Here is a 27605-nt window from a genome sequence, read left to right as displayed (position 1 = left end):
GATATTGAACTTAATTCTAAAAATTGCTTTGCTGTCAATTTTTGATAAGATAGAACTTGATTATTGCTCAAAGGAATTTATTTCTAATCTTATGACAAGTGCTAGAATACTAATAGCTAGATTCTAGAAAGATAAAAATGATATTAAATTAGAAGATTGGTATAATGAAGTATGGGACATTGCGTTAAATGATAAATTGATTACTGAACTTAAGATGAAAAGAGGGAAAATAAGTTTAAATATTTTTATGCTATTTGGGGTAGATTTATTGAATTCATATTAGTGAAAGGAAAGGGGAAAGCTTCTAAGCAACAATCAATACAATTTTGGAAAGGAGGTTCATAATAAAACTATTGCTGCAAAGGGTCCGTGGGTATGGGGGTGCACTGTGTTATAGATTGTATTAGTAAGTATTTGGTATTTTTTTTGGAATTTTTAAAAAAAATAAAATTAAAATTAAAAAATTAAAAACTATGCTGCTGAGATAATAAGAAAACACCCTTAGCAGAAATTGTTCAGAACTTACCCTTCCACACAGTGAGCTGCTGTTACTATCCATTCAGGAGTGATAATGGATCCCCCACATAGATGGATATCGAGGAAATGAAGGCTGACCTGCCATGGCCAGTCTCCAAGGGAGGCAGCAGTTCCACCCACAATCCTGTTCCGAGGGTGTCCACTCTTCCTGGATGTGCCACAATCTTTAAAACATAAGGTGTTTTTTGTTTTTTTTAAAAAAATCACATTAAAAGTCAGACAATGTTTTTAGAACAATCATTGCTGCCTTCCCCTACCTCTGTCTAACAATAACAAAAATGGCCACAATTTTCAGAGAACATTGTTTCTTCCAGCATAAGGGTGGGGAATGTCTAGCCTGCAGTGGTTGACATCAAGTAAAACATGTAGAGCTAAATAGTTTCTCATCCTATTTCTAAGAGCTACAGGTGGCATATGTTATCCCATTTTAAAGACCACAAACACACTAGCTCTAGACAGATTCAGCATGGTGATTTTTAATCCCAGTTGTTGGGTCTTCACATCTGAAAGAGTTTCAGCAGAACAGCCGATCACAGTTCTCATTCAAGGGTAATCCTGCTTCAAAAAAGATTCTCAAACTCGAATCTCCAGGATTAAGTTGAGCACAGTTGATGGGTGTTTTTTTTAAATCATGGTAGAACTAGACCATCATAATTTGCATCTAGGCAAAAACTGGATACAGATAACGCCAATCCAAATAAGATAAACATAATAAAACCATAAACAGCATTGTGTTACTTACGTATGCATCGCAGAGACACCACAGTTAATGATGGGCATGATTGGCTGTAAGACAAAAGACAGAGTGAGACTCTACTCATATAAAGTTGGAAGACTTACTCTTCAGCATAGTGCGATTCCTATCGGGCCCTTTATATCCTTCCAACCTATCGTGGTGTAAGGACAAGTCATGGATGTCAAGGTCTTCTAACAAAACATCTTTACTCTTTGGCAACTTATCCAAGTCTCGGTTAACAGAAGCCCCTGGCTCTTGCTTCAGAGGTGGATCATAACATTTATAATCTTCAAGCTCTTAACAAATTTCCCTTTAACATTAAGGGTGATGAACTCCAAACTTGACCATATCACTTTGGTGATAAGCCCAAGGCTTTGGGTGCAGTTATGTTAGGTGTCAAAGAGGGGGGTTGAAAACCCAGCCCACCTGTGGCTCCCATACCTTTTTACCCAGGTTTTGTCTCAATCTTGCTCTGAATGGACTGGCCCCACTGGGTTTCCCAGGAGTCTCCGTACATTGTCTGTGTTCTCTCCTCTGGGTCTCTCGCTGCTGCCAGGCTTTGAACTGCTTTCTCCTTTCTTTCTCTTCAGTTTCCCCCCAATGAAGCAGCTTTCTATAGAATTGTCTCTTTCACTCTTTCTCTGCATACTCTCTTGTGACTTTGAACTCTACCCACTCCCCTGCCCAGAGGTCTTCCTGCACTATCTCCACCAAGTCTTCTTTACCGTCTACTTTCTCCTCTTCCTGTACCCAACAAGCTTCTTCATCTTTTATCTCCAACTGCCCCTCTCCCCTCCTTCCTTCCTTCTATCCCCTCAGGCTTTCCCACCAAAATGGCACCCTCTGGCGTCTCTTTTTCTAAACACAATCCCTGTAATTCTCCTATTATGGTAGACGGGTGTCCCTCAGTGCTTCTGCTGGAAGAGACAGATGGTACACTCTGCGGAGTGTCTTTTTGAAGGTACTCCCAGCCTCACACATAGTAAAATCCCATACTTATACTTGCACGTGAGTAATCATATAAACAGATAAGGGTACCAATCATATGGATCTTCCACATACACCAGAAGCTTACCTCTTGACAAGTTGCTAGTTATGTAGAACCCACAGAACCTGCCCCCAGGTAGTCTTGCATTATTCAGAGGCATTCCCTAGTATAAGCTTTAAATCCCTTCTGAACACCTTTAAATCCCTGTTCATCCAAAGGACAAAGTTTTCATGTTCTATCATTTTACTAAAAGCAGCATTCACTCTAAAAATCATAACCTCTGCTCCTAATAAAGAGAGAGTAGTGTGTTATAACAGTACTGGAGCCATAACCCTAGAGAACAGGCAAAAGTATAGAAACATTACCTGTTATACATTTTCTTATACAAGTCTGTATTACCAGAACTTGTATTCAGCCTCATAAATCTTCTAGATCCATTGTAATAGATAGCCTTGCTACTGACATATGTGTTTCTGCCAAAGATAAAACCAACAGGTAAAAAAATGTACAACCAAATCCCAAACAATTCCCATTTCAGCAAAAAACAGAATTAAAAAATTACCCAGAAACTGTTTTGATAATGTCACTAATGCCTAGTTCTGTTTTCACCAATGTTCTAGTCCCCTCTTCAGCAATGATAGGTATTCCACAACAGTACTATGAGCCAGTGATAGTCTTTCAGCCTGACCCAATTCAAGGCATTACTACATAACAGGAAAACTGAATGAAGGGCTGCTCAGTAAAGGGGAACAGATACCTCTGTGAGAGTCCCTTTGCTTCCACTCTCTTTGACTTAAACTAGGAATCTGAGAGAGCCACTCAATGGTTGCCCATTCAACATCGTTTCAAGCAATCACACTGCCTGAACCAATGTGAATGCATTTCAATGAAAAAAAGTTGAAGCCCCAACAGCACAGGGAGAAAAGTACAAACAGCAATGGGAGGAGACTCCAGGCTGATTTACATTGACTTTTACATCATGTAGTCAACAGAAAATAATACTTCCTAATGTCAAACTATTTCCCACATTATTTGTCAACATAGTCGCTCCCTAACTGTGTTTTTTGTAAAGATGATGGCTACAAAGAGGAGTCATGTATACCACACTGAGTGTAATGGAGAATACAGACATGACAAATAAATAAATAATACAGCGTAATGAATTTGGGACCCACACTCCTTGAATCAGGCAGAAAAGATGAAAATCTGACACCATCAAGTTCGTTAAAAAATTTTGCACAGACATAGAATACGAGTTTTCTTCCTTCTGCAACCATTACTACGGTCTTCAAAATTCTGTAGCAAACATGTGGTGAACACACATGAAAAAACTCTCAGCAGAGAGACAGAACATAAAGTGTGTTTTAATAAGTACAGAAGACACTGAATTTAACACCATCTAGTCATGAAGTAAGGAAAATAGTTTGACAATTCTTATTAGGTAGGCAAGACTTCAAGGAGTAACATATATTGGTTAAAATATCATTGAAATGCTTTGCAGAAGACATGTATCAACTTTGCAGCCCAGCCTCTTCACTATACTCTGTCCCATTTCACTGTGTTCCAAGTACAGTGGTGCCTCGCATAACGTTTTTAATTGGTTCAAAAAAAAAAACCTTATGCGAAAAAAACTTTATGCGAAACACCATTTCCCATAGAGATGCATTGGAAACCGGTTAATCCGTTCCAATAGGCACGGATTGCCGTCCTTAAGCGAAAAAACCCATAGGAAACATCGTTAAACGATACAATGTATCCTCCATTGGAATGTATTGTAGCTGACTCAATATGTTTCAATGGCTTTGCGAAGTCAATTTTTGCAAAATTAAGTGTGTCATAAAAGGGTCAAAAATGGTTTTAAATGCTTGGATTAGCTTCTGCACCCTCTAAAATGGATGCAAAAGTTAATTTGGCTTTGATCTGACTTTTCGTTAATTAATGGTGAATTTTTTCCCCCCAACTTTTGACAGCTGTCAAAATCTGACAGCTCCATTATTTCCTATGGGGGAAGAAAAAATTCACAAAAAATTAATGAAGACTCAGCAACTGTTCTAAATTCTTGGGTTCGTTAGAGGACCCCCTAAGTTGTGTGCAAACCTGATTTGGCTTTGATCTGAACTTTCGTTAAGTTTTTGTAAATTGTTTTCTCCCCCATAGGAAAGAATGGAGCTGTCAGATTTTGACAGGTCCATTGGTTCCTATGGGCCAAAAAACAAAAATTCACAAAAAATTAACGAAAAGTCAGATCAAAGCCAAATCAGGTTTGCACATGTCTTAAGGGGTCCTCTAACGAATCCAAGCATTTAGAACTGTTTTTGACCCTTCTAAGACACTTTTTTAATTGAAAAAAAAAAACATTGTTAAGTGAAGCAGGGGACCTAAAACAAAAAACGTTAAGTGAAGCATGGTCCCAAAAACGCTATGCGAAAATCGCCCATAGGGAAAAATGTTATACGAAGCACAATCTGACTCTGAAAAAATAAACGTTAAGCGAAAAAAACGTTAAACGAAGCAAACGTTATGCGAGGCACCACTGTATACTTTACTATACAGTGGTACCTCACTAGACGATGACCCCACTGTACGACGAATCCGCAGGATGGTGATTTTTTTTGCGATCGCTATAGCGATCGCAAAACAATGTTTCCTATGGGGGAATTTTCATTTGACAATGATTAGGTCCATGCTTTGCGAACTGTTTGTTCACAAGATGACGATTTTTTCCAGCTCCACAAAATGGCTGCCCTGTGTTTTCCAGACCCATGCTTTGCAGCTGATCGGCGCTCGGAAAATGGCTTCCCCTATGGGTGATCTTCACTGGACGATGAGGTAATTTCCCCATTGGAACACATTAAATGGGTTTCAATGCATTCCAATGGGGGAAACTGTTTTCGCTGGATGATGCTTGCACTTAACAGCGATTTCAGGGGAACGGATTATCATCGTGGTGTGGGGCACCACTGTACTGTGTTCCATGCCACAGTTTTGCACATGGAATGTACCCTGCCATTAAGTAGAGCAGAACCTGATACCAGCCATTCAATAAAGAGAATGAATGAATTAAACTTTCCAAGCTCTGTAATGTTTTAAGCTCTGAAGGTGAGGTGGTTGTCACCTTCCCCTGTATCTGCTTCTTCTATGTGTGGTAGAAGATACCCTTCCATTGTTAATGCTGAATAAAAGTGCAACTGCCCATCCAACAGGCTTCTGTTCTAGAAAAGGGAAGTCACATCAGCTTGTTTTCTACTTCCAGTAGAAGCATTGCCTTGAGCTGGCCCTGTCTGCACTGTATGACAGATAGTAGACCTGGCTGCAGTACTGGTAGCAACACTAAACTGCACTGCTGCACATGCAGGAGATCCTGATCCAAAGTTAGCATGGGTATTAGCACACAGAAGCACTGGGCAGATTGGAAAAAAAACAGCTCCAACTTTGTAAGCAGAGTTTGTTTCAAGATCAGTCAATTCTTTCAGGAACCTGTTCAAATCCCTCATTCAGACATTCCTTCTTTCAATGATGTCCATTCCTACCTATGCACTAAGACCCCACCAGAGTGGCACATTTGAGTGGCACCTCTCCTAAAATCAGCTACTGGTTTCCTTGCATGACATCAGAGTACATGACACTCCACACGAGAATCTCACTTGGGTTTACAAAAGGAAAGTACTGAAGGGCAGAGCAAGTGTCATTCAAATGGAGGCTCAAGTTTAACAATAAATGAGGAAGTTTGCTTTAAAGCTTAAGCTGCAAAATAGTGTAATGAATCTTATTTAATTGTTATTTATTTAACATACTTTTACTTTCTCCATAACTGCACAAGCTGGCTTGTCTCCCAGGAGGCACAGAGGAGAATCAAACTCCTAACCTCTTGGTCTGCAGCCTGAAAGCTAGATCACTGAGCTATCCAGCCAGCTAACATATACTCCTATTATGTGAACATAACTATACTCACGCATTATATCCTATGTCTTCACAGGCAGTCTTCCCATCTTTATCACTCCAGTTATCATAGCATACAGGATGCCAGGTTTTGCTTTCAGATGAATAAACCTCCAGGACAAATTCTGGTCCATCAAGTCTAACTGCAATAAAATAAATGTATCAATGATGGCCAGAGTTGATACAGCAGCTTACAGGTGAAATCTACATATCATAGAGTCTCTATATACATGCATGCATCAAAATCCATATTTAGATCCCCTGGGACTGCATGTACCAAACTGGATGCACTTTGCCTACACCTGTTTTAATGCATATAAAATGTTTCAATTTTTATCTGGTTTTTTGGGATGGGTTTTATAAAATGCTTTGTACAACTTGTTGTCTCAAAAGATATGTAAAAGTTAAAAGCGTTTCCTTTTTAAAGAATTGTAGTCTTTACTACTCAAAAAGCAACATTTAAGCTGCATTGAAGAGTTTTAAACAAGAAAACAAAGTAAACAATCCAATTAATAGCAAGTTTATGAAGTCCAGGAGCCTTTAGGCCTACAATTCATGAGTTTCTCTACTTTTGATATGTTAGTTTAAAAAGAATTTCAGCAAATTGCTTTCCACTTTTAATCTAGAGCAGGGGTCTCCAAACATTCACATGGAGGGCCACATATTTGTGATATTTTTGAGGGCTGAAGGAACGCATGCAAATGCATGCGCACCCACACACTCCCCACCCACATGCCCACCCGCATGGACACCCAGCCGCATGGACGGGCTGGATGAAAAAGCCGGGCAAACCGGATGTGGCCCGCGGGTAGTACTTTGGAGACCCTTGATCTAGAGTCTGCCAAAATGATTATGTTAATGTTAGATTGAAACCAGTTGCATGAAACAAAATGTTCAATATTAGTCAACACTGCAGTTCATGATGCTTTTACAGTGTAGTTCTCAGAGGTAAACATATTTCAGAAAGTGATAAAAAATAATTGTTAACTTCTGCTCCCTATAGAAGCTTGTGCACTTTACATTTTATACCTTGATCGCTAAATCATAAACTGATTACTACATGGGTGCTCCTCAGTTATTTGAGTACATTTTTTTCTGATTGCTCTTCCAACTACAATTTTTCAAGAAGGCACATTATTCCCATTGTAACAATAGAAGTCTTGGGAATGAGACTAAAACCTGTTTTTTATATTTTGCTTATTCTAGTTCCCTCCTGGAAGCCCACAAACAGGCCATCAGCACAGTAACGCCCTGCTGATTCCACCTAAATGGTACCAAAAACCACACTGCTTCATCCTAAAAGTGATATATGATCCATGTGACTAGTAGAGTACTGGTAACCTTGTATTCCATGAATCTGACTAGTCTTTCAAGGCTATGCAAGTCAGTGTCCTTCACTTATTTCATGTGGTTATGAGTTCCACAACGTACAACTGTACAGACAATCCATTTTTGAAGAAGGTTAAAACTCATTGCAGTACACTTACCACAGCGACTTTCATCTTCACCATTAGGGCAATCACGTACTCCATCACACCACTGAGATGGTGAGACGCATACTCGTGTAGTTCCACATTGTATCTTGGCGCCAAAACAACTGCCTGTCACTACAAGGAACAAACAGATACAGGAATCCAATTTAATTTTCCAAAGACAACCTATAAGACCAGCTAAAAGCTACCATGGTTTAAGACAAAATACACTTCAATATTCCACTTTCAATAGCACCATATGAACAGTGGCTTAAAATATATTCATCAAGATTTCCAGCATTGTTACCTTCCTTGAGTTTTAGATTAGCTTTTAAAGCAACAGAAAAATGTGCATGTTATGCTTGGTTTAAGAAAGTGTCTTCTATGACTCATGACTACCCATGACATGTAAAACATACATTTCCCAAAAGTTTTGTCGTTTCCTTATTGAGAGACTGCTTGCAGTGGTCTGCTGCTTTAATTACAAAATTTTCTTAAATACAAGGAGAAATGGTGAATAACGCTAAACAATTTCTTGATACCACTGATATCATGTTTGTTCTAACCTAAACATCCATAATACGTCAGAACAGGAAAAAGGAAGGAGGATGAAGTAGTGGCATTAGAAACTATAATGTCATGATCATTATTTAAGCATACCATAATGTAATGAGCAGGAGGGGGGAAATCCATTCAGTTTTTGGAAGTAAAAAAAAAAAACACACCCCACAACATGTTAACAAAATCCTTGACTAAAACTTCTAGAGACACAGATGAAGCCTTACCAAAGTACCAGGAGAGAACAACTGCAATTCCAGCTCCTATCAATGAAATTACAGTTGCTAGAAGGAAACACAAAATCTTCCTGAGCCCTGCAATTATAAAATGGAGAAAAATGTGTATATATAAATAAATATATATAAATCTCAAAATTCTGATTGAAACTCCATGGCCAATAAAATTGAACACCACTGTATCTTTCATCTTGCTAATTAAATATATGAGATCTCTTTTGATTGAGCTTCAAAGCCAGGTTTCCACATTTTTGCTTGCCATACTAGCCATGGAAAGTATTCTCCCACCCTCCTATTGAGCACAAGAAGCCTAATTCTTCTTCCTGATCTGCAAGGTGGCCAGAGAAATGTTCCAACAGTTCTGTGGTAGTGTCCATCCATTGACCCAGGCCTGAAATTGGAAGACTGGAGGTTGTTTGTTTACTGGGTATCTCATCTGCACAAAGGACAAAACAATCTAACCAGCCCCCAGCTTTGGAGAAGGAGACGGTAGCTGTTCGTTCCTTGGCTAAACTTTTGGAAAAAATCAACTAAAGCATGGTCAGGGCAAGTGCATTTTTGGCACAACCATAAGGCCAATCAAAAATAGGGTACTCCTCATCAAAAGCCCCAAATTATATGCTTAAATATGCCACATACAAAATTGCTCTGGAGAGGAAGAGAACAATAAGCTAAAGAATCCAGAATAAGAGCTATGTTGTGGAAAGCACCATACCACAATGTCCCGATCCATATTATAGCCTTTTCTACAATTCAGTAAAAGGGATGTGCAGCCACCCACACGAGCATTATTGTAGCACCCAGCACTACCCTGAAGGCCCCCTCCAAGAAAGAATTTAAAAGTGAAAATACAGTATCATGTACTATTATTTCTGCTTCTTTTTAAAAAAACCTAATTTTCATTCCTGGGGCAGCCATTTTTGCACCGGAGCCTAGGAGCCAGAAACTTGCTTAATGAGTGAAAATGGTCTTTTTCTGAGCCTGACACAACCCATCACAGGGGCAATGGTCAAAAACTGGCTTCCAAGCCAGCAAGGAAAGGAGGAGGGGGAATCACAGAAGCAGTGCTGCAGAAAAACAGGAGCCAGTGTTGGTGGTCCAGTTGCCACATTATTTCTCTTACACATCTTTAGACTATGGCGATAGTGCCACAGCTGTGCAAAGCACTTTCAAAAACATGAACAAATATGAAGAGGTTTTTTGGCTATCTGGATAACAGGTCTATAAATTTGGAAGCGTGGCATTCACCCTTATTATGTTAAATAAGTCATGCATTATTCATGTTTTATGCTGATGTGGTTGAGAGGTGGAGCCACTAGAGATGTTAAATAGGCGGAGCCAGAGAGGAGAAGAGAGTCAGAGTTAGAGAGGGAGAGAGAGAGAGTTGGGAGATCTGAGGTGTGATTAGTCTGCGGAGTGAATAGTAACCTGTAAGATAATATAGAAGATTGTTATTGATGCTTGATGAACCTGAAGATGATACTTATGAATTATTATAGAAACATTTGTAATAAATAAACCTGTTTTATTCAAAAGACAGTGATGAATGGACCTTCGTCTTAAGTAAAGTATGTTGATTTAGTAATCAAGTGGTGGCAGCGTGTGAAAAGGTGTTTTTTGGTTTGCCTTCGTGAGCTCTCTGTTTTGGGGTGACAAACAGGGGCCACAAAGGGGCAAACGTCACAGGAAGCAAATCTTACTTGGTGTGCATTTTGTAGACGAAGGCTTTGGCTGCACTACTGTTGGCACTGGTGTTGAATGGTGAGTTGAAACTGGTGAGACGTACTGCGGCACAGATGGAGGATTATACGAAGTTGTGTAATGTGGCGGATACATGTTGTAGGCACTGACGTATCTTGGAGCAGCAACATTTTCTGACTGATAGGCATAGTTTTCATAGTATGGAGGTGGATTCTAAAAAAACAACAACCCAAAGAACATCATTGTCAAATTGGACAAGTAACCTCAAGAAAGTATCACAGATAGTGGATGGAAAAGGGAAATAACTCTAGTATCTGTCATTTTGCAATAGTTCTCTGAAGTCAGTGTGGGTAGATTACAGAAAGTGGCATTACAATACATTGGCAAGGCAGTGTTTCTACAGTATGTGGGAAGATGCTGGGACCTTGGGGGGAAAAATCTGGTTTTCAATATAAAGACCTCTGGTCTAATACAGTATGGATGAGTTCAGAACTAAATGTTTGTAGAATTAATTTGAAAATAGTTTAATTGGTCACTAGCCCTCTTGATGCTGATTCCCTCCTTATGTGTTAAACTGCAATTCCCATTTTCTCCGTGTCATTTATATCCAATGCATTTAGAGGGTACTAGACTGGGAAAAGCAGAACTAGATACTGTATTCAATTCCCACAATTGCATTTTTATTTACTGTTCTAAGTCCTCCATACAGAGCACATTGCCATAGTCTTTCAAGACTGAAGGATACCTAACTAACTCTTTAAAAATACAAAAAGTACTTTTTATATTTAAAGGTTCTTTATAGCACTAAGTTATGCTTCTCAATGCCAGAGTAACTTTCTGAACAGCATATAGAGTTCTCAGATTTCCTTTCACTTTTCTGTTTGGTTTTAGTCTAGTTTTATGACCAAAGAGCAATAAGCACATTTTCTTTTCAATTAGTCTGCAGTCAAATTCACTTTAATTTGCTTTTCCTAGAACAGTTTTACAACAGACAAAACAGAATGTAATGTTTAAAAGCAGATTCACTTACTGGATCAGATGCCATCTTGATTTTCAACAGTTCACCTTTGGCAAGTTTGTGACAGACCTGTGATGAACATACAATGTATTTTACATAACTACAGAAATAAAGGAAACCTACACATTTTAAATGTCAGTTTTAACATCAGCCATTTTAACAAGTGTCTAAGTATGAAAAAGGAGAAGGAGAATGGAATAGTAATACCATGACTTGATGCACAGACAGTACATTGTTTAAAGACTATCATGCCTCTAGAAGTAGAGAACTTAAAGCAAAGTAACTACTGTATGAGTAAACTGCACTCCACTTCTGCAAAGGACATTATGACAAATAGCCAAGCAAACCAAGACAGGATTTTATTGCTTTAGATTGCTCCCAACCTCTGGCGCTGTAGCAAGACACCTAAACCACTGAGATAGCGATTCAGCAGTTCTGTACATATTAAGCAAGTAATTTTCCAATTCAACGTAGTAGGATATCCTGATTAGCAAAGCACAGAACTTTATAGCTAGTTACAGTCCAGGATGAGAAAGCAATACAAAATGCAAATCTGCTTGTCTGTGCTAAATCAGTGCATGTTTGGAAAATTTAATAAGGCATATAACTTATTTTCTTTGGCAAGAATGCCTTTTTCACAAATGTTTATTTCCTCAAAACTAAGTTTATTTCATTCTAGATACTTTCCTTCTGACTCAGCAACATATCTAGGTCAATAAGTTGTAGTTTGAACTAAATATTTAGTGGGACATAACAAATCAAAAGTGATTCAACAAGTAAAAATAAAAGATCAGTGAAGTAAGTGATCACATGGCAGAACTGCATATCCCTGAAGTTTAAAAAAAAAATCAAAGCAACACATACTGAACTCTTTGGTTTTTTAGACATGTCAGATAATCAATTTCAAATCATGTGACTTGTTCATTAGACTAAACAGCTTCCAGGGCATTACTCATGTTAACAATATGCTATGGGCAATTCTAGCAGCATGCTGTTTCACATAATCATTTGCTCATATCTCTCAAAGTTGCCAAAGAATTTAGCAAGACTCCTCTAGATGAGGGCTGGTTTTTAAATCAACAATTCAAGTACCGTAATTCATTCTGTTGAGCCTACTTTCAGTAGGGCAGTTATACCACCTGAATTCTAGTATCCTAATATACATGGTCCAGTCAAAACTACCACTTTGGATGGTACAGATTTGTACAGTATTTTTAATACTATAACAACTGTGCAAAGTTGGTCTCCATACTGTTGTGTTAAAGCTAAAAAATATTTCAATGTACCGTATTTTTCGCACCATAAGACACACTTTTTCCCCACAAAACAGGGGGGTGGAAAGTCTGTGCGTCTTATGGAGCGAAGAAAACAGATTATATTTTCCTGTTTTCTTCTCCTAAAAATTTGGTGTGTCTTATGGAAAGGTGCGTCTTATGGAGCAAAAAATACGGTAAGTTTCCAAAGCTCAGTGGTAAAGTATATGTTCCCCATACACAAAGTTCAAGATTCTGTTCTTGACACCTTCAGATATGGCTGGGAGGGACTTTGCCTAAAAGAATGGAGAGCTATTGCTAGTAAGTACCAACAATACAGTACTGATAGTTTTGATGAGCAGAGGCTGACTCCACAAAAGCAGCTTCCTGTGTTTTCTTACATGTCAGTTTGCTGAATCATTTATATAGGATTATTATTGCATTTTGCACCTTCACGTTTTGCTAAACAAATCTGGCACTGAGTGAAACAGTTTGTTTTGAAGAAAATAGCTTTCTTATGAAAAGTTTGATAAACAAAAACAATTAGAATTTATACCATTCCATGTATCTCCAGGCCTTCCAAATGTGTTGGTTAGAATGACTTCAGTCCTACTTTACTGTGACTTAGAACAGCCTTTCTCAATGAGGACCATAAAGCACATATAGCCCTGGCATATTTGAAGGGGGCCACAGACTGAAAAATATGACAAGGGGATTTCATCTGTTTGTGTTGTATCCTGCTCAGGTTCCAGGCCCCACCTAGACCAGGAGAAGAGTTCCTAAAAGTGCTGTGGCCCAAAAAAAAAAAGGTAAAGAATGGCTGATTTAAAGCACCAGCTAACCCTGTTTTTGCCCTCACATTTCAAATATGTTGAATACAAAGAAGGGACAAAGCTGCTCTAAGGAATCACCTCAGCCCTGCTTATGAATTACAGCTTCAAAGGTCCAGTGATAACTGTATTATTTTATGTTCAGAAGAAATGAACACCATATCTTCTTACCAATCCCATTACTCAAAGGATTACAGTATCTGTTTTCTTTACTAAAACATGGTTCTGTTTGCTGACAATGCTATACTACAGCCATCCTCCTATCCTGGCAATGTTTTATACTCCATTTTTAAATGAAGGATTTCATTTATGGATTACAGAACTCAAAGATGGCCAGAGACAAGAATGTGTTAAGCCTAATACAGTATGCCCACTTTCTATCTTGTTGCCTTTCCAACTTGTGTCAATCAATTAGTAGCCATTTAGTAGCCATGACAAGTCAGCAGAGCTGAACTAACTTCATTAAGAATTAGAGATAGAAGTGTCCCTTTGCATTAAAAGAATTCCTTTTAATGAGGAATGCTGCATGCCACCCCTTTTTTGATGTTTGTATGTGTGTTTGAAGATTTAAAATTATTTTAAGATTGTGGTCTTTTACGATGTAAATGGATTTAATTGTAACTTAATTTAACTTACTGTGTTGTAGCTAATAATTTTATAAGACATCTTTAGTCTCTGAACTAGGCAAATCAGTAAGTTAGCATGATTTTGGATCATTTATCATTCCTGCTGAGCCAGGCAAATGAGGTGTATTAGTTTTTTATATTAACATGGAGGCATCCCCTCCTCCTTAAAACAAACAAAAAAAACAGATGAGAGTGCTTAGAGCAGCCAAAAAGCCTATTTAAGATATTATCTAAAACCAGAATGTGATTTTCAAAGCAATGTTCCATTTAGGTGTAAAAGAGCCTGAGTAACATTTCTTTTTGGCTTAAGCTAGTTTTTAAGCATCAAGATGTATGGACACAAACATGGATGGAAAGAAGGTGGATGCTTCCAACTTCACATTTAAAAAAATTGCAAAACCTGTAATCAATTAAGATTGAAGGCATATAATTTAATGCAACTGCTATACAACAGAACCACTTAATAGGGAAAGGATACAATGCATACAGAATGGTAAAATGTGGAAATTGAATGTCACTAAAGATTTGCCTGAACAACTATGGATAGAGGCTCGTAACATTGTACAGGAGGCAGCAATAAAAACCATCCCAAAGTAAAGGAAATGCAAGAAAGCAAAGTGGCTGTCAAATGAGACCTTACAAATACAGTGGGGTCTTGACTTAAGAACGGCTTGAGTTAAGAACATTTTGACTTAAGAACCACTCTCATAGGAAAATATTGACTTGACTTACATACTTAGATTTGAGTTAAGAACTGAAAAAAAAACCACGTGGGAGGCAGGGAAAGTGAAAAATTTGAACTTTCAGTTAACTGTTGGCCAGTGAAAAGGGTGCCTGTCTGCTTCCTCACTCCTCCCAGCACTTAGAGAGTGGATTGGGAGACAGTCTTCGGACTGCCTGGTACTGTCCTGCCTGGACTGTATTTTCCCTGCCTTCCCTGAACCTTTCTTGACCTAAGAAAAAAAGAAACAAAATATCCCCCTCTAGTGGTCGAAGGCAGAATAGCAGCTTCCCATTAGTTTCTATGGACGGAAAAGAGCAGATACGGATCAAATGGTTTTCAATGCATTCCTATGGGAAATGCAGATTTGACCTGAGAACTTTTTGACTTGAGAACCGCCTTCCAATACGGATTAAGTTCTCAAGTCAAGACCCCACTGTAGCAGAAAAGAGAAGGGAAACAAAATGAAAGGGAAAGTTGCAGAAAATTGAATGCAGGCTTCCAAAGAAAAGCAAGGAGAGACAAGAGGGTCTTTTTAAATGAACAGTATAGAGGAAAATAAATGAACAGTATAGAGGAAAATAAATGAACAGTATAGAGGAAAATAATAGAAAGGGAAAAACCAGAGATCTGTTCAAGAAAATTAGATATTAAAGGAATATTTTGTGCAAATATGGACATGATAAAGGACAAAAATGGTAAGGACCTAACAGAAGCAGAAAAAATCAAGAAGAGGTGGCAAGAATACACAGAGGAATTACACCAGAAAGATTTGGACGTCCCAGAAAACCCATATAGGGTGGTTGCTGAGCTTCAGCCAGACATCCTGGAGAGTAAAGTCAAGTGGGATTTAGAAAGCATGGCTAACAACAAGGCCAGTGGAGGTGAAGGCATTCCAGTTGAACTATTTAAAATCTTAAAAGATGATGCTGTTAAAGTGCTGAACTCAATATGCCAGCAAGTTTGGAAAACTCAGCAGTTGCCAGAGGATTGGGAAAGATCAGTCTACATCCCAATCCCAAAGAAGGGCAGCACCAAAAAATGCTCTAAATACCGTACAATTGCACTCATTTCACATGCTACCAAGGTTATGTTCAAAATCCTACAAGGTACAGTATGTGGACCGGGAACTCCCAGAAGTACAAGCTGGATTCCGAAGGGGCAGAGGAACTAGAGACCAAATTGCTAACATGCGCTGGATTATGGAGAAAGCCAGAGAGTTTGAGAAAATCATCTACCTCTGCTTCATTGACTACGCAGAAGCCTTTGACTGTGTGGACCACAGCAAACTATGGTAAGTCCTTAAAGAAATGGGAGTGCCTGACCACCTTATCTCTATCTCCTGAGAAATCTATATGTGGGACAGGAAGCAACAGTTAGAACTGGATATGGAACAATTGATTGGTTCAAAATAGGGAAAGGATTACGAAAAGGCTGTATATTGTCCCCCTGTTTATTTAACTTATATGCAGAACACATCATACGAAAGGCAGGACTGGATGAATGCCAAGGCGGAATTAAGATTGTCTGGAGAAATATCAAAAACCTCAGATATGCAGGTGATACCACTCTGATGGCAGAAAGTGAGGAGGAATTAAAGAACCTCTAAATGAGAGTGAAAGAAGAGAGAGCACAAGCAATGGTCTGAAGCTCCACATCAAAAAACAAACAAACAAACAAACTAAGATCATGGCCACTGGTCCCATCACCTCCTGGCAAATAGAAGGGGAAGATATGGAGGCAGTGACAGATTTTATTTTCTTGGGCTCCGTGATCATTGCAGTTGATGACAGCAGCCACAAAACTAAAAGACGCCTGCTTCTGGGGAGGAAAGCAATGACAAACCTAGACAGCATCTTAAAAAGCAGAGACATCACCTTGCTGACAAAGGTCCGCATAGTCGAAGCTATGGTTTTTCCAGTAGCAATATATGGAAGTGAGCTGGACCATAAAGAAGGCTGACTGCCGAAGAATTGATTCTTTTGAATTGTGGTGCTGTAGGAGACTCTTGAGAGTCCCCTGGACTGCAAGGAGAACAAACCTATCAATTCTGAAGGAAATCAACCCTGTGTGCTCACTGGAAGGACAGATCCTGAAGCTGAGGCTCCAATACTTTGGCCATCTCATGAGAAGAGAAGACTCCCTGGAAAAGACCCTGATGCTGGGAAAGTGTGAAGGCAAGAGGAGAAGGGGACGACAGAGGACGAGATGGTTGGGCAGTGTCATCGAAGCTACCAACATGAATTTGACCAAACTCCAGGAGGCAGTGGAAGATAGGAGGGCCTGGCATGCTCTGGTCCATGGGGTCATGATGAATCGGACACGACTGAACAACTAAACGGCAACAACAAATGATTTGCAGTATTCTTTTTCTTGGAACTGGAGATTTTGGAACCATAGCTAATTGTCCCTTGCTGCTTGGAAAATCCAGTGTAGAATGCAAAATGCTGATGTTGTTAGGGGAAAGGGTGGTTTACTATATGTGCTGGTAATATTGATGAGTTTCAATTGTTGAGACCTGTGGACAGGGTGCTTGGATCTGTTTGTTCTACCACCACTCTGGTCAACCCTTGCCCATCTTAGCTAATTGGAAGATCTGCCAGTGGGGTTCACACCTGGGTCCAGGAGGCCGTGAACGTCTCTTTGATAGAGGGAGTCATCCCTACCACCTTGAAAGAGGCAGTAATTTGGCCACTCCTTAAAAAAGCCTAACCTGGACCCAGTGCTAGTGGTTAACTACCGACCAGTGGCGAACCTCCCTTATTTGGGCAAGGTGTTGGAGTGGGTTGTGGCCAGGCAACTCTAGGTGCTGCTGGATGAAGCGGATTTTCTGGATCCATTTCAATCAGCTTTCAGGCTGGGCTTTGGTATGGAGACTGCCTTGGTCGCCCTGTACGAGGACCTTTGCCAAGAGAGAAATGCGGAGTGTGACCCTTTTGATACTCCTGGACCTCTCAGTGGCTTTCGACACCACTGACAGGGTCCGTAGCTTGGGGGTGCTCCTGGACCCCCTGTTCCAGAAGATTTTTAAATGAAATAATATCAACTGTGGGTCCTGAGGGCAATTTTTAGAGTACTGTATTTTTAATTGTATTTTTATTGTTTTATCTTTTTATTGCATTTAAATTGTTGTAAGCTGCCCAGAGTAGTGTGGGCGGCATATAAGTTAAATAAATAAATAAATATTCAAGAGATCACAGCAGTTGACATCCAAAAGTGTTAATTCTATTAAATCTCAATCTCATTTTGAATTGATTAGCTGCTGCGATTAAAAACTAAATGAATTTTGAGAATATCAAGGGAAAGGTTATTTAAAGTCCAGGAGTGACTCAAAATTGTTAAATTTCATTCTTGTTTTTTAAAACAAAAGCCATGAATGATATCTGGAGAATAATATTCCATTTTATTGAACACAGTCCGACACAAAACTGCATAGGATAACAGTTCATTCTTAAATGCATTTGATTTGGAAACTTTATACAGATATTTGTGTGTACTGCTTATGTTGAGATATTTTAAGCTGCCTTTGCTGTATTAAAATAGAAAGAGAAAGGCTTCATTTTTCTTCTTTTTCACTCAATATATTTTGTAGCTCTAGAGAGAGCAGTTCCCCGTCTTCTGCAACAGAAATTAACTGCACTGTCTAACAATGCTTATCCAATAGTAGGTTCCCAATCTTATTCAATGGGACTTACTCCCCCCCACCAAAAGGGTGGAAGATTTTCTTTCAGTCTTAACTACATCAACTTGCCATTTCCCCACCTTAATTACTAATCTTTGGGATATCCATTTATTCTGAAGCATTATTTATTTATGAAGCACCAGATGTCATACAGAGAGAGAGAGAGAAGAAAATTAAGAGGTCTTCAAATTAAAGTCCATATTTTGTTACATTGGCTACAAGGAGAGAGAAAGACTTTCATAATGTCTGCTCCGTATTTGTCAGGTGTTGCTTCCTGGTAATGCAAAATAACTCGATCAGGTTTTCGCTGTACACCACACTACTGCTGGATGCCAAGAAAAAAGGGGTCGGAATCATGTAATCCATCATTTTTGGTGTTTCTGGTGTTTTGAGTCAACTTTCCTATCTCCCTCCCTCCAAAATGTTTTAATCCAATTTTATCCAAAATGTTCATATACAATGTTTCCTTCCAGCCGCAACTGCTTCCCTAAGCAAAGCTTTCCTCAGTATGATTCTAGTGGCAGAAGGTAAACTTTTTTAACCTATCCTTCCCGCATCCTATGAAAATAAAGGCCTAACTGCCACTAAGGATCCCCCCCATGTTCAACTGAAGGTTTTGGGGAAGAATATGAGGGGGAGCAATGGACACCCCCCAACCCCTGCCTCATTTAAACAATAAAAATGCCACAATGGAGGAGAAGCTCCCATGAGGTAAGTCAAGATGAGAAAAGGATGCATAGTTTGACTAAGAACACTTGGTGTGTTTGTTTCTGTGACAACCGTTGCATTGTTAAGTTTCTAACACTCTGTCCTATCTTACTACACCACAGCAGCTCAACTACAGAAAAGCAATTAAAGCAATCATAGAAGTGTAATTTATTCCCCAACTGAACAAAAAGAATAGAAGTATCTGTTCAGGAAGTTTCAGTGGTTGGTGCAGAGCTTGTAAGCCCTGGGGAGATTCCGAAAGTTGTATTGGGGGGGGGGGGGAGGTAAAATTTCCTAGATGTGGACAGAGGGTCCAGAAATAGTAAGTTAGCATTAGGCTTTCTTTTATTGCCTTTTATGTGCCGTACTGGAAACAGAGATTCCATAGATGACTCTTTTCTTAACATGCAAATACAGAGAGGAGGAAAGTTCTGCATAGTATAACTTTGTTTGCAACAGACACATTAAAGAGAAAGAACAGGATAAAGTGGTAAGCCCTCCTAGCCAGAGAAGGACATGTTTGAATATCAAGTGCTTCCCTCTTTGAAACCAGAGAAGCCCCCTGTCATCTTATCCAGGGGATTGGATTCCAGGCAATCCTCAACTTCAGGCTTATCCTATTTTAACTTAAATAAGAGGACACAAACACAAGGAATAACACAGTGGAGGAGAATCAATAAAGCCATTCTATGGGTAAATATTTTTCATTGAGAAGGAGCAGACCCTCTTAATAAACTCACCAACCCTATGGAACATTCACAGTATGTGAAAGAAGCAATTGCCCACATACCCTATTAAACAGGGCAGTCACAACCTTTACCATATTCAACAATAAAAAAGAGTCTGAGTCTAGTATCCTAAAGCTGATATGAAGTCCAGCATTAAGACTAGGGGTGGAGTCTATTCATTCTCCATGCCCTCAACACACCCCATAAAAGATTTTAAATAATCAGAGATATTACTCCTTTTCTCACAGTCTGACTTAATATTGATCAAATAATACCCAAGCACATTTTCCAAAGCCTCAAAAATATAGGTTCATAGCATGCTGAAGATCTGACATCCTTTTTCCCTTCCTCTGTTTCATTTTCTGTTTTCCATTTCGTGTAAAAAGTGTATTTTAATTGACATAATAGGGTCCCTTTTCTTTAGAGAAAAGTGGGGTAAAAATATTTTAAAGAAAGCAATCTTGTTCAGGCCACATGTTGGTGAACACCAGACCAAGAGTAATCTTCCAGGATACTGTCAGATTACGGAACACTGTCCCCTCTACGTTACCAATGTAGCACCAACTGAAGTCCTAGTATAGGTAGCTCATTAAAGAAGCCGCAGGTGTTTCGGCATTCATCACCAAGACACCGCTTGATGCAAGGTCACTTCAGAACAAACATACAAGCCGATCTAGTCCAAAAGGGACTAGGACCGGGAGCGGAGACATTTAGCAATTCCATCTTCCGCCCCTTTTGTCTGACTACCCCGTTCTTCCCTCCCTGTTAAAAATAAAAATAAAGTCACACTTGTGGAAGAAACCCCTTTAGTTTAATGTGAGAAGAGCAGCTTCATTGACGGACCAACCACTCATAAGAGCAGGACTTCTGACTCCCCTCGTAAGAAAAAAGAAAACCAGTTTACACCCGTTGGCGTTCAGCCGCTTTTCGCTTACGCGTACAAACTGCCCGCTTGTATCTACACAACGGGAGAGAAGGAGCTATTTCCCACCTCTCCCACATGAAAGCCCGATATGGACAAGCACAAGGGCGCGCAGAGCTCCCCCCCCCTCCGCCGCCACCCGGAGTCACGAAGGCGATTCGGTCCCCCAGAAGCAGCTGATCTGGGCGCTTACCTGAGGGAACGGAGCGCTTGTGCCGACTCCTCGCCGCTCACTTCCAGCCCGGGGCGGTGTGGGACGAGAGAGAGAGAGAGAGAGAGACTGGAAGAAGTGCCTCAGCGCCACTCCCGGCGGCCACTTTTCCCTGCGGGGAGAGAAACACCAACCGGACTCCTTGCCGAGAGGAAGGGCTACAGAGGGCAAGGAGACAACGCTTCGCGCCTTGAGAGAGGAGGCTGGCACCGGCGGGAGGAGGAGGAGGAGGAGGACGCGGCGGCGGCGGCAGTCGTTTCCTGGCGTCTCCTTGTGTCCTCCCTCCTCCCCTTTTATCACTTCACCCCCGCAGGAGGGATCGACAGGCTGTTATTCACCCGCAGGAACTGAGGGAAAGGCCCTCCTCGCGGTGTGTGTGTGTGGGGGGGGGGGGCGGTGTTACTTCCTTCCTCATAGCAGGACGCGCTTCAGGCTGCGTTCCTGTGCGCCCTTACCTGCCAGTCGGTCTCCGTGGAGCCGGGGGGGGGGGAAACTATTTTTGAGCAAACACGCCAAGTGACCTCCCCATTGCCTCATCTCAGTCACGTAGCCTCAGGTTTCTGACCTCAGTGAAAGGCGCAAACGTACTTGTGGGTTACGGGTAGCCTCCGGGACAAAGAGGAATTCCGTGATTAATGGCAAGGGTGCAGGTTGAGCTCCTTAGGCTTCCGAAGGAGAGCTGGGGAACTTCTGGGCCTCCAGATGGTATTGGACTGCATTTCCCACCAGCCGTAGGTAACCTAAGGCAATGGGAAGGAATGCTGGAAGGCACAGTCCTCCGAGACCCGCGTCACCTGGAAGTCCAGCACCTGTGTGGCAAGCAGTCCTTCAACAGGGTTGAAGCAAACCCCGCGCTAGGAAACTCTGCACCTGATTAACCTTCTGCCTGCCAGAATGTGGATTAAAGACAGGGGAATGCTTCCAGCAGCCAAAAGAGGATTTGGATCTCTTGGTGGCAATGCATATTCACATGGGAGCGGGGAGAATGTATTTCTTCCCCCAAGATCTGAGGAGGGGGAACACATCCCTGTTTCCCTTACAAGTTGCCTGTGGGAAGCAGCAAGCCTTGCTTCCTTGGCTATAGGTATATGCATATTTGTCCTGCTGATTTCTGCAACCATTCTCAGATGTGAAATGACAGTGAGAAAGAACACATCTGAACAAGCCCAGACAAAATGCTTCATTCTAAGAAATCTGGAATAATTCAGGAATTGTGGCTTACTGTTATATATGTTTGGAGGGAACATATGAATCTCCACAGAACAATGTCTATGAAAATTCTATAAGCCCATCTAGTCCAACCCCTGCAGCCAGCCAACCAATATGTTGGTTGGCTGGCTGCAGCTGATGGGAGTTGGAGTTCCAGTACCACTTGGAGCTGAAATCCTGTTACTTAGTGTAGTAAGTCATAACTAGAGTTGGCCCAATGAATCAATTGAACTTACAGGAGTTGACGTACCAACTAATGAACCTACTGTAGTTGTAACTTACTACACTATGTAACATGTTTCCCATTGGTACAAACTAATATAATAAATGAATGATTTTGGGGGGAATGTCCAATTGCCCTCCCAGTGGGGGAGTTTCAGGAAACTATACAAAAATCCATGTGATAAATTATGTATAGTAGATTAGACCACACAGAGATCATATTCAAAGCACTCCTATAGGATAGGTCTTGCTACTAAGGAATAAATCTTTTGTTCCATTAACAGTAAGTCAGTCAGTCAAATGTTCTTGAATGGGCAGTGAGTTATGGTAGCAAAGTGTTTTCACCTATTTCAAGGGTCATTATTTCCCATTATTATGTACCATCAAGTTGCTTTTGATCTATACAACCCTATATTTTAGTGACTACAAAAGGTCCTATTATTAACGGCCCTGCTCATGTATTGTGAATTCAGTGCTGTGGTTTCCTTTATTGAGTCAATTCGTCTCATACTGTATTTGGTTTTCCTCTATTCCTACTGTCTTTATCCTTTCCTAACAACATTGTTTTTTCCAGTAAGTAAAATTATTACTTACAGTCATAGATATGCATCAGTATAGTGACTTACTTCAAGCATGATTCAAAACCTGGCACAAGTAAGTACAACTGGTTTGTGGCAGTCGTACTTGCTCTGCATATTATTGGCTAAATATGCATCAGTCATATGATGTCTTCCATGGGTTCCAAAAAGTTTAAATGGTGCTACAAAGCCTACACATACTGACTTGTTAAAAAATAACTCCTGCTGAAACCAATAGATGAGCTGGGAGCCAGAAGATCCAGATTCAAGCCCCTACTAAGCTATGAAATATACTGAGTGACGTTGGGTTGCTGACTTACTCTTACTCTGACCTACCTCATAGGACTGTTGTAAGGATAAAATGGAGGAAGTGGGAATGGTGTACATAACTTTTAATTGGAAGATAGTTAGGATAAAAATGTAACGAATAATTAACACACTAAACTCAGTGGTAATTACTTCAGAGTAGACAGAAGTAAACAGAGTTTACAGCCATTACAGGCAACAAGAAACCTTTCTAACAGCAACATTTCTAAACACCCTTTGACATTTTTTTCAGGTCCCTTCCTTCAATTTTTTTTTTTTAACAATTACTAGCAGGCCATGGCTGGAAAAGTATAAATCACATTAGCAACATCAAAATGTCAGTTGAAATTAGTAATGGCAATATTAAGTTCCTTCTCACATGTCTGGGTGTGGCAGATGAATATGATTTTTTTTTCCTAAACAGGAACTGGAAGAAATTATGAGATCATCCTTGAAATTGCAAGCAAGTTTAACAAAAAAACGTGAGGACGCTGGTATCATTTACAATGACTCATAACTATTTTAGGTCACTGGTGGAAACAAACATCCCCAAGCTACACATTTTTACACAGAACCCCTGTTAAGATCAAGGAGGCCAAGACAGAACTTCACATTAAAATAGTGACAAGTACAACCAGGGGGATAAATAAGGGAATGCATAGGGCAAAAATTGCTGGTGCTTTTGTACTCTCGCAGAAATGCTCCACTGGGTCAGAAGTCTTCTGTAGGGAGAAGGCAGATCCTAGATCCTATCCTAATGTTTGCGGATATCATGGGGCAATGCATTCCATGATAAAGTTACCATGGATGTGAAGTTAGGGGTTCAAAAATACATTTGTGGGCACACTCTGCAACATATTTCACCTTACTGTGCTGATTTGCAGCCAAAGTATTTTAACATACAGTATTTATTAAAAATTAAAAATGGAATAAAGTGTCCAAATTTTCCTTGCTTTTTTATGTTTCAAAAAAAAAGGGACTGCAATATTAAACCTTAAAATTGCTTTACATTATGTAGTGCTTTATTTTTTGCTGGCAGTACTCTGTTAGATAAGAGAGACTGCATACCGCCCCAAAACTCCAGTGAATGAACAGTTCAAATGTGTACAGTCAAAACTAATATGCCCCTGGATATGAGCCTGCATCTTATCACTTAGCTGCAAATAAGCCCCACAGAATACAAGAAGGCTTACCTCTGAGAATACGTATAGAGATATGCTGTGTGAAATAAATAAAGCCTTCAGAGTTAAAAGTTATGAAGGTTTTCCCTCATCCATGTAGTCCTCCACAAACACAGTGATTTATAAAGATGATAATAGGCTTACTGTCAAAGAATGGTCACTGAGGCAGTAGGTGAATACTTGTGACAGACACAAGGAAACAAAACTGTCCGCTCTTAAGCTGCTTGCTGTGTCACACCTGCTTAAAACGTGAGCATCCTAAGTTGTATATATGTGTATGTATACACATGTAAATATACGAAAGCAATCTCTTTCAGCCTTTACAGCTACTACATGTCAATTTATATACAATTCCTGATTTGCAAACACTATTTCATTTATTCTCACCACATTCTGAGGAAAGTCACTATCTTAATTTGACTTTTACAGAGAGGGAGACCAAAGCCTTTAGGATTACAAAGTCTTAGTTCCAAGAGAATTTTTGAACCCAACAACTTAATAGAAAGGACAATGTTACCTACCTGCTCTGGTGTTTCCCACCACATTAATGAGAAAAAGCCTCCCTTTTTGAAGGCCTCTAGAAGGCTAGTGCATTTTTAACAATTTTGGAGAAAATACAAAGGTCCCCGCTTCACAGTGGTATATATGAAATTTCCAAGAGGCATATCTAATTGTGTCCTGGAAGGTAGATTTTTTTTCCCTGCCTGTGAGGTATTCTGAACCAGTGTTTGAAAATTTAATGGATTACTTTTTAAAGAGAGTGCCATTGTATTAATTTAGTTCACACAGGGAGTTTAAGCAATGTCAATTAAGTACATACATGCAGAGGGGGGAACCTCAGTATCATTCCATAGAAAGCAGGAAAAGAAAAGCCCCATGTAAACTATGGTGCCAGTTAAAAAAAAAACCGTTCCCTCTTTAACTGCTATTTGTATCACTGTTGATGCCTCTATGGTCAGCTGTGGAGCCCCCCCCCCGAAGCCAATAGTCTGGGAGGGAGGGGATAAATGTTCTTACACCATACTCTTTATTTGCCTTTTATAAATTGCATACATTAATTATAGTGATTGCTGTCACTAATTAAATAGCAAGTAGGGGGTTTACTAAATAAATAGCAGTGATTTAGCAAAAGAGATAGAAAGCTCTGCTGAACACCTCAGAGGCTGCTTCTCTGTCTTGGTGTTTTTCTAGTTTTTTTTTTTACCCTCATGCTCATAATCTCAGTTGTGGTGCCCTGCTACAGTGATACCTGAGACTTAACACTGCCTTTTTATCACTAACATTCCATCAGTTTCATTATCTCCTTCTGACAAATACCACACTGCTATTTCCTCTTGGACAGTTTGCTGCTGTGCCAAAGAGAAAATAAGAGTTTATAAATTATATGTACATTGAGAATCAGTGTGGTGATTAAAGACTCATGGCTATATTTTAATGTGAGCTTTAATGTGAGTCACTCTAATAGGTGGAGTGACTGACTAGGACCTAGGATACCTAGGTTGAAATCCCCATTGGTAGCAGAAACTCACTAGGGTGTGGCAATGGCATACTATTCCTTGGACATCGCCAATAGTTTGAAAACCATTAGCATTGATGTGTATCAGAAATGATGTGACAGCACATAAGAAATATACATTTTACTAAAAATTAAGTTTTGTGGAAACCCCCCCCCCCCAATAGGATCAACTTAAAAATCAGTTTTGTACTTGTTCTTTCAATCTTCTCTTTATAGGTAAACCCCAAAATTTCTGTGCCAAAAAAAAAAAAACCCCACCAATGGCAACATCTTGGCCTTAGTAGTAGTTTTAGGAAAGGTAGCCATGTTAGTCTGTGCTAGCATTTCAGGCAAAACACTTCTGAGCAATTGGATGTGTCCACAAAAGCTCACATTAAAATATAGCAGTTAGTCTTTAAGGTGCCACAATGTTTTTGTCTTTTGTTTGTTTGTTTGTTTGCTTTTCTTTTGTTTTTGCCTGAGCTCTTTGCCTTATACATCTTTATAATTGGATAGAGTGAATGGATACCTATAATTCACTAAGGTGTTGAAAGCCTGAATGCAGATGGATGCTTATTCCTCTTTACCTGTGATGCCCATGATTCCCATATAATTATGAGATGCTGTGTGTGTGTGTTTAGTCGTTTAGTCATGTCCGACTCTTCGTGACCCCATGGACCAGAGCACGCCAGGCCCTCCTGTCTTCTACTGCCTCCCGGAGTTGTGTCAGGTTCATGTTGGTTGCTTCACAGACACTGTCCAGCCATCTCATCCTCGGTCGTCCCCTTCTCCTCTTGCCATCACACTTTCCCAACATCAGGGTCTTTTCCAGGGAGTCTTTTCTTCTCATTAGATGGCCAAAGTACTGGAGCCTCAGCTTCAGGATCTGTCCTTCCAGTGAGCACTCAGGGTTGATTTCCTTTAGAACTGATAGGTTTGTTCTCCTTGCAGTCCAGGGGATTCTCAAGAGCCTCCTCCAGCACCACAATTCAAAGGCATCAATTCTTCGGCGGTCTGCTTTCTTTATGGTCCAGCTCTCACTTCCATACATCACGACAGGAAAAACCATAGCTTTGACTATTCGGACTTTTGTTGGCAAGGTGATGTCTCTGCTTTTCAAGATGCTGTCCAGATTTGTCATCGCTTTCCTCCCAAGAAGAAGGCGCCTTTTAATTATGAGATGCTACCAGATGGATTTTTTTTCCAGACCCAAATAAACCCCTTTTCATTTCTGCCAAAGATGACCACTTATGGCAGTGGTCCCCAACCTTTTCCAAACCGCAGACCAGCTGGGGGGCAGGGCCTGTGCGTGCATGCACAAGTGGGTGGGACACCTGTGTGTGTGTGTGTGTGTGTGCAGGCTGTGCATGTGGGTGGGTAGGCATGTGGGAAGTCCGTGCAGGGGGGGGGGTAGGAGATCTGTCTCTATGGCCCGGTCCTGCCAAGGCCATGGCCCGGTACCAGGCCGTGGACTGGGGATCCCTGACTTATGGTATAATCCTATTAGTGACCAGATCATTCTGCTGACAAAAAGACCTGAACTTCCTCAGTTGTCTGTACAGACCTACCTAAATATGCCTCCCAGAAAAGACAGCCTCTGTAGCTTCAGGCAAGCCACACAGTCAAGAACACCTCCCAAAGAAGGGAATAGTAAACTATATCTGAGTTTTGTATACCTAGAAAACCCTAGAAATTGCTTTTGCAATTGCTTTAATGGCATTTAATTTAATTAGGAAGAAGAGTTTTCA

General features: G+C 40.2%; 1 protein-coding gene across 1 annotated transcript in view; it reads right to left on the bottom strand.

The window, feature by feature from the left end:
• Nucleotides 1-26477, bottom strand: part of TMPRSS2 (transmembrane serine protease 2) — a 40955-nt gene extending 14478 nt beyond the window's left edge. The window contains exons 1-9 of the mRNA XM_020789371.3: nucleotides 20849-26477; nucleotides 11198-11254; nucleotides 10167-10380; nucleotides 8458-8544; nucleotides 7688-7807; nucleotides 6214-6343; nucleotides 2627-2734; nucleotides 1280-1323; nucleotides 527-701 (exon numbers count right to left, since the gene is read on the bottom strand). Coding sequence (XP_020645030.3) covers nucleotides 527-701; nucleotides 1280-1323; nucleotides 2627-2734; nucleotides 6214-6343; nucleotides 7688-7807; nucleotides 8458-8544; nucleotides 10167-10380; nucleotides 11198-11212 — 893 coding nt within the window. The 5' untranslated portion in view covers nucleotides 11213-11254; nucleotides 20849-26477. The remainder of the gene's footprint in view (nucleotides 1-526; nucleotides 702-1279; nucleotides 1324-2626; nucleotides 2735-6213; nucleotides 6344-7687; nucleotides 7808-8457; nucleotides 8545-10166; nucleotides 10381-11197; nucleotides 11255-20848) is intronic.
• Nucleotides 26478-27605: the final 1128 nt, after the last annotated feature.

The sequence above is a fragment of the Pogona vitticeps genome, chromosome 3 (assembly GCF_051106095.1).
Source record: "Pogona vitticeps strain Pit_001003342236 chromosome 3, PviZW2.1, whole genome shotgun sequence".
Classification (NCBI taxonomy): domain Eukaryota; kingdom Metazoa; phylum Chordata; class Lepidosauria; order Squamata; family Agamidae; genus Pogona; species Pogona vitticeps.
This window is presented reverse-complemented; position numbering and strand designations above follow the sequence as displayed.